Source organism: Sardina pilchardus, chromosome 9, assembly GCF_963854185.1.
Source record: "Sardina pilchardus chromosome 9, fSarPil1.1, whole genome shotgun sequence".
In the NCBI taxonomy this organism is placed as follows: Eukaryota; Metazoa; Chordata; class Actinopteri; order Clupeiformes; family Clupeidae; genus Sardina; species Sardina pilchardus.
The window spans coordinates 30,115,213-30,123,198 of record NC_085002.1 but is presented as its reverse complement, the minus strand read 5'-3'; the positions used below and the strand labels follow the sequence as shown (position 1 = coordinate 30,123,198).

The 7,986-nt window shown below is 46.6% G+C and overlaps 1 protein-coding gene across 1 annotated transcript; it reads right to left on the bottom strand.

Moving 5' to 3' along the window:
- Positions 1-2,297: 2,297 nt before the first annotated feature.
- On the bottom strand, positions 2,298-6,411 carry gdf5 (growth differentiation factor 5). Its single transcript, XM_062545109.1, has 2 exons — positions 5,422-6,411; positions 2,298-4,076 (listed from the first exon to the last, which is right to left on the bottom strand). The coding sequence occupies exons 1-2, from the start codon at positions 6,161-6,163 to the stop codon at positions 3,208-3,210; spliced, it is 1,611 nt and encodes a 536-aa protein (XP_062401093.1). The 5' UTR covers positions 6,164-6,411; the 3' UTR covers positions 2,298-3,207.
- Between the last annotated feature and the right edge of the window lie 1,575 nt (positions 6,412-7,986).

The window sequence follows — 7,986 nt, the reverse complement described above, 5'->3', positions numbered from 1 at the left end:
TTTTTTCTCCGCCGACTAAACATGATGAAAATCGGTATTGTCTAATCTGCTAAATGTATTTCCAACAGACAAAATTCAACGGGACAGGTGACCTGGCTGCGGTATGAGGCAGACAAAGGCAGGCCTGTGTGGATGATCATGTGTGTGTGAGTAGAACGTGTGTATGTGTGTGTGAGTGTGAGTGATGGAGCGCATGTGTGTGATAGAGAGCGAGACTGCACCGAGAGGCAGAGAGAGAGAGAGAGAGAGAGAGAGAGAGAGGGAAGAAAAAAAGAGAGGGAGAGGTGTACACGTGTGAGACAGTGCTAATGTGATGAGAAGAGAGGGGATGAAGAAGTAATCGAAGGCATGCAAGAATGTGTGTGTAATAGACATAGCTGCACCATTACACACTGGGACATGCATTCCACTGCACTACTTTGTGATAGTTAGTCTGGCCCATCTCTCTCACACACACACACACACACACACACACACACACACACTCACACAATTCAGCTCGTACCTTTGCTATTCCTGTAAAAGCATTCCAGTGGGAGTCAGTTGCACAACCCCGTGGATGAGCGTTTGCCAAGCAGATTCACAGTAGGAGGTCAGGCGCAAGGGACCAGTGCGCTCCCCGGAATAACACGCTCCTACAGCGCCAGCCATTTGTGTTGTAAGAGAGTAAAGAGTGTCTCCAGGCTTTTACATGTGTTCAGAGTGCCCCTTAAGATCCTGGCACCCAATCACTGAAACACAACCGAGTATGCATGTGTCACGCTCTTTGCCAGATAAAACTCTTTTCTGTGTTTCTTCTTTCCCTCTGTAATCCCCCCTCTCTCTCTCACTCTCTCTCTCTCACACTCTTTCCTTCTCTCTCTCCGTTTCTCTGCCTCTCCCCATTCCTCTCTGGCTCTCTGTCCAGCTCGCTCTGTTATACTCACTTGCCCATTTTTTACTTTTTTTCTCTCTCTCTCTCTCTCTCTCTCTCTCTCTCTCTTTCAAATATTGGCCTGCAACACAGTGAAATTCCTCCAACATCTGTCAAGGAAATATAAGACTGCATTTACAAAATGCTAAACACTGGTCAGGGAGGCCGTGCCAGATCTGATAATAAAGCAGAAAAAATGCAAAGCTGCGGAGGAGAGACCTCTGGGCCGGAGGGAACGCTCATGCTGGACAAAGCCACAGCAAGTCTATAAAAGTGAGCGTCTCGGGAACTGGGATTACTGGGTGTCCTTTAGAAGTCTGTTTGCACAGACACATGCACACACACACACATACACACACGGTCATCCAGCTTCTTGAAATACCAGAGTGAAGGGAGGAAAAGCAGCAGGACAACTTTGCAATTAAAGTTGTGTTCAATTAGGTTACTCTGCAAGAAAAAAACATTTCCCCTGGAATATGAGCGAGCACGTGTTCCCGATTATGTCCCGACACATAGCACCACTCTTCCATGTCATCTGATCCTGTACCATTTAATGCAGTTTGACACTTTGCCACAATCCTGAGCCACTTACAGTGACAAATGAAACAAAATCCTCTAAACAATTTGTGCATTTGGTAGTGCTGACATTTCAGCTTTCATAAAAGAAGAATTCCACATATTCCATAGGACATAATCGCATTAGGCCTGGCTCTATCAGGGGGCATGTATGCACACAAATCCACTCATTTGGGCAAGTTTTGAAGAACCACTGTTGAGTGAAATCTCTTGTTGATATGTTTTTTATTTAGGAAACATAGGTATGCCACAAATCCGTAAATCCTGACTGTATGTGCAGAAACAACCTGATTGGTGCAGAAGTCCGACACGAGCCCTCGTCTCCTGGACACAGGTGACACAAATGAACAGCAGCAATTGTCTTTGCAATCATGAGAGAAAATGACACAGCATGTTGAGACTCTGGTGAGCTCTGCCTCTGCATACAGTACTAGTTATAACTGGACTCTGAGAGAACCTCTGAGGAGCTACGCGCAAGGAACATTCTCCATTTGCCAATGATCAAGTATTAAGAGTGTGTTATGACGCAATGACGCAATGCCTTTCCTGCCACTGTAAATTGGTGTCAGCACCGTTCAGTTCATATATTTTCTTGTTTTCCTATTTTCTGTCGTCCAACACATCTCCGACAATTTGACTGAGATAATATTGCCACGGGCCTTCACTGAGAGCTGAAAGCCTTTGGATCCTAAATGAAGATAATATGAAGTTACACAAATGTCTCCTAGTTCCCTCACTGACCTTTATTTGTGATGGAAATGACACTCTGCTAGAGGAAACCTAGCAAACTTCAAAGATGCTATATTTCATCTTGACACACAGAGCAATTGTTGCGCAACTGTCATCGACCGACATTACTAAGTTGTCAAAATCGAAGCGACATTTTTGAACAGAATGTGTTTCAGTGAAAGAGTAGCGCATGTTTAAACAGAGGAGTTCAAACCGAAACTGACAACTGTGAAATGGTGCATAATGGAGACAAGGGAGACCCACTTGATCCTCAGCCATTGTTACCTAGGTGACAGTGATTTGGACTACGACATACAGATGTCCACTTCCCATGGTCCAAGTGCTTTAAAAAGTGAAGAAAACAGGTGTGCCGCTAACCTCTGGTGACGAGATGGAATACTGGTCCAAAGCACTGTAATGTTTTCCATTATATAAAGTAAGAGCATGAAATGTTTTTCCATAAAAAAAAACTATTTCCTTCAACAGTGACCAAATGGTAGGTGACATGTACACTCCAAGACACCAAGTTAAATAGATTTATAGATGATGCTTTGAGAAGTACACAACAGCTTTTTTTTTACATATGCATTTCACATACAGTATATGCATTCTATAGAATTAGCTGTCAATATGGCACAGACACAGCCATGGTCTGTTGACTCAGTGGCTTCATACTTCCAGAATCTTCCACTTAAGTGTCCTCAGCTACTCAGAAAACTGCCACTTCTGCCACTTAAGTCACCCAGGCTTTTCAGTTTACCATAATAACAGACAATACTCTGTTACAGTATACCATAGAAAGAGTCACTTTCTTTAGCTTACACATATACCAAGTGTTAGAAGTCCAGTGCCCTAAAAAAAAACACAAGTGGATCTGAAGTTTACAATGGTCTTTCACTCATGTCTTTTTTCTCTTCTATCGTGGGTGAAGGGAGCGAAGGATAACAGTCTTCCGCCGATCGGTTTGTGAACGCGCGTCACATGGCTCGCTACCTGCAGCCGCACGACTCCACCACCATGTCCTCGTACTGTTTGTACACCACGTTGTTGGCCGAGTCTATGTAGAGGATGCTGATGGGGCTGAGCCGGGTGGGCACGCAGCAGGTCGGGGGGGTGGACCGCGGGTCCATGGAGTTCATGAGGGTCTGGATGATGGCGTGGTTGGTGGGCTCCAGGTGCGAGCGGATGGGGAAGTCGCACACGCCGTCGCAGTGGTACGCCTCGTACTCCAGCGGCGCGATGATCCAGTCGTCCCAGCCCATCTCCTTGAAGTTGACGTGCAGCTGGCGGCGGTTGCAGCGCGGCTTGGGGCTCTTGACGGGCTTCTTGGCGCGCGGCAGCGGGGCGCGGCGCATGCGGCGCTGGGTGAACAGGTACTCGTAGACCGTCTTGTTGTCGTGGCCCGAGCGCGCCTTGATCTCGTTGTAGAAGAGGCCGCGCTTCTTGGTGCGCCCGAACACCACGAAGAAGGCCTTCTCCTTGGTCTGGCGGCCGGCGCGGCCGAAGCCCAGCTTCCTGAGGTCCGCCGCTCCCCCGCGCCCCTGCTCCGAGGCCTCCAGCTCGAAGCAGAGCTGCGGCACGTTCCGGAAGCTCTTGAACAGCTTCCAGATGTCGAACACCTCCCACTTGGAGATGCCGTGGTCCTCGATGGGGCGTGACTGGAGCAGGGAGGCCTTCTGCTTACCTGCGGCGCAGGTGTACAGCCTCAGGGTGACGGGGCCGCCCGGGGCGTGCGACTTGCGTGGCTCGGTCAGCCGCTTGCGGAGAATGCGGAGCTCGGCGCCGAGCAGGCCCTCTTTGTCCAGCGAGCTGATGTTGAAGGAGTACCGCTGCCTCCTCAGCTGGGGGAGACGGTCATCTGCGGAGAAACAGAGCGGACAGTCACCTTTCCTGTACTTGGACATGTTCTCATTTCGAGGGGCCAAAAGCTCTCGTTTTCACCTCTGTGGCGAACACCAAATGTTTAATCTTTTCCCCAGTTTTTTTTTCTGTCTTTCTTCAAGCAAGAAAATATGAGGGTGTAGCAATGTACAAATGAAATGAGTCACTTTCATCCAGGCAACGTTTGCTTTCAAAAGTATATTAGAACCAGACGTGTCCAGACTGCGGACCACAAGGTATTGTAAACACACCATTATTATCAACCTGCAGCTGTTTACCAGTGGGCCCACCAGCATGACATATGGCATGTGCCATGAGCACCAGAAAAAAACATACCTGAGCTGACAACTCAAAACGTCATTTTGAGGGGGCAGATAATTGGCTGTGTGTGTGTGTGTGTGTGTGTGTGTGTGTGTGTGTGTGTGCGCATGAGTGCGGGAAAGCACTCAAGTTTAGGAGGGTGTTTGTGATTGGATGTTCTTGCTTGATATATTATATGTCATAGAGACTGAGAGTGAAACTTCTAAAGTTGAGGCAGTTTTGATGAAATGAAAAGCAGAAAACCATAAGTAATCCATCCATTTGTGTTCTCAGTCAGACCAAAAACATATGCAGGCTTCAATTTTCTCTCCCCCATCCCCCCCACTCCCACCCCCATGTGAAGGAGGTCATCTACAATTTTCAAAGGACAAGCTACACAAATAAAGTGCAAATTAAAAGTACATTAGGTGCTTGAAATGTAAACCTTTAGCAGCTAGGAATATTAAACTGACGTGGTTTAAACATCACTTTAAACAGTTTTACACCGAAAAGAAAACATTACACGGAGGCCACCTACTTGTAGCCTCATGGAGAGTTTATTTACGTTTGAGAAGCCGTAAATCTCGCGTCCGGTGGCTAAGCAGAGGACTAGCCTACTGACTAAGACAGGCCAGACATGCAGACAGAGAAGCTCAAAAAACCGCCAGAGCGAGAGGTGACGATCCGCATTACCCTTTTGAAATACTTCCCAAAAAGATTTTCATTGGCTTTCTTGAGAGGCATCTCACGCTGGGCTAAATTATATCTTAATAGAAATAGGTAGGCTATGTGTGTCATCTTGTGCAAATTGTCTGTGAGTGCACAGTGCAGAGAGGTATGTCTATGTTTTGAAGGATTAAACGATTGCAAGAGTTGGCTAAGAATGAACTGTTTCAAGTATGAGTCTAGAACACAATCAGCAACAGGAGCCTACACATTGAGACTAATGTGTCAGCAAATAACAGCAAAACATTGGAGGTCCACTTGCGTTTAACACTCATCGTTATTGTGCTCTCACATACCTTGTCCTTTATCAACAAAACTGGTGATGGTGTTGGCCAGGCCAGCTTCGTGTAAAACACTAGTATTCACTTCCCCTGTTGAAAGCGACCAGTATAACGACAGCATGTAATCATGCGGCGTCACCAGCGGGTGCTTCGGCGTGTCTCTGTCAGCTTTCGGTAGAACTTTAGAACTTCTTTGCGCCGAGGGCGAAAATCCTCTCTGCGCGGACACGACGCGCGCCGGTCCAGTTCTCCCGGCAGCCGGTACTGTCCTGGCACCCGTCTTGCCGCTGCTCAGTGCCGCCGCGTTCCTTCCTAAATGAGCGCTGAGTGCCGCGGGGGCAAACGCGCCACCGGAGGCTGGTCGGCTTCCATCTCCCGGTACCCAAGAACGCGCAGCTTCCCTGCGTCCCAAATTGATGGGTGCCGCAGAGCGACTGTCCACCCCATTTGCGGTCCTCTTTGCGCCTGTCACTGATGTCACGGATTGCGCTTTAGAGGACTCGCCCTTTATCAGTGGGGGTCCAGTTCGGATCCGTGTGATCCTTGCTCCACTGGAAGACTTTCCACCCGTAGCACCATAGTTCCCCACCATTAACGATGCAGTACTCCCGCTTCGATCTACGTCTGTGTGCGTGCCTGGTCTCCTCGCAGTTGAGCGTTGTCCCTCGCCTGGAAGGCCCGTAGACACTGAGACGAAGTTGAGGTATAAAAGAGTCCAGCACCCCAATAAAAGAGGGAGACGTTTCAATACTTTCATCCTCTGAACTTCCTTTGAATTTTGACGTAGGAGAAATGCACACTATCGTCTTCGGACTTAAGTAAGTAATCATGAACAAGTTTGGAAAGGAGAAAAATTGGGATAAAATTAAGTATCTTGGGATAAAATAAATAGTGCAAACCGTTATCCTCTGCCCCGTTCTTCAGTACCATAGTGATGCAAATTGTTAACCTCTGGATTTGCTTTCCGGTATAGATATCCGAGAAAATAGTTTGCATTTGGAAGACCAACCTGACTGCTTAAGAGTCCAGCAATTCTGCTCGATATCTTGTAAGAGACTTGTTTAAATCCCTCTTTTTCCAAGAGGGAAGAATGGCGTAATGCTGTCGGTGTTTTTTTTTCTCTCTCTCTCAAAGTTTGAACCACGTCCAGTGAAAATAGCTCACTCACTGCAACCTGCAGGTGCTCAGAATTCTCCGCAAACCTGAGCTCAGGAATTGGAAACGGAATTCCAACGAAACCAGTTTAATTACTCTCTGATGTCATGCTGTCTAAACTAATTTAATTGCAATATTTCTTCTGATTTCTTCTGCTCTTTTTTAACCACTATGCCACTATGAGTCATACGGTAGGCTACATAAAAAGGCACTGAAACAATTCTTTACATAAAGTCACTTGAAATAAGTAGCCTGTTCCTTCAAATTGTTCAAACAATAAGTTTGAAGTGGCATATATGATTAGTGAGAAATATGTTGAAATTCACAATTTCCCAGCAATGCCACCAATAACAAAAGCATCATTAAAAAAAACTAGCAACAATAAAAAGCAAGCCCTCAGTTTAAGAAGTATAACTCAGTATTACTTTACATTGCACCATCACTCATTACAGTATATCAATATTATTCAATTAGATGGAGTGAAAGCTCTGGACACTATAACATAACATAAGTTTGATCTATCCAGTGAAGCAAACTTTGTCATTGCTGAATGAAACTGTTCAACAGAGAAAACACACTTGCACACAGAAATTGATTAGGCAATGTAATAAGTCACAGGCCCGGTAGACTCAGCAATGGTTATCCCCACAGACATAGGCCACTTCCGAGGACATCTGATACAATTTCACTCTGGTCCATTTTAGGTGGCGTTTGACATCGGGAAACCATGAGACCTGAATTCATACCGTCATTAAGCCAATCTTTTAAGCCTAAAAGCAGGACTGCACAATGAGAACTGGCACGCTCTTCTGTGTTCAATGTTCAACCCCAAACCTGGGGCATACTGAGGCATTAGGGGACGGTGGGAGCACTCTCAGGGTGCACACAATGCTCTCTACTCCACGACCTGTAAGTTAGGGAAGGGGGGCGACTCTGGACATATGTAGCCGCTTCAGTTACTCAACCGCAATAGAAAATGCTCTGTAAGCAGGACAGAGAAGAGAGAACACAAGCAAAGCTAAACGAAATCGCAGACTTCTTCCGCTGGTGATGCCAAGCCCAGTGTCTTTGTGCTTTGGGTTCCACTCCAGCACTTGATATAATAGACAGTCTTTGTTCTTATTGGGTTACACCCCGTAGTAGCTCCAGTACTGGATATAACAGTCTTCAACTGACCCATGTGGTGATCATGAAGGAGCCGCGGCCCAGTGGAATTTTGGGGAACACGGGATAAATCACATTGACCAGTGTAGGCCAGGATACCTCATCAGTTTGTTTATTAAAATCCACCTCCTCCCCCCAACAGTATTTACCTTCTTTCTGACAACCCATCACCCCCCCTCATAGCACATCTTGTTGGATCATACTGCAGCTTTCATCATGTAGGCCGATTGCCAGTGGAAGACTTCACAGGAAAGAACTCTG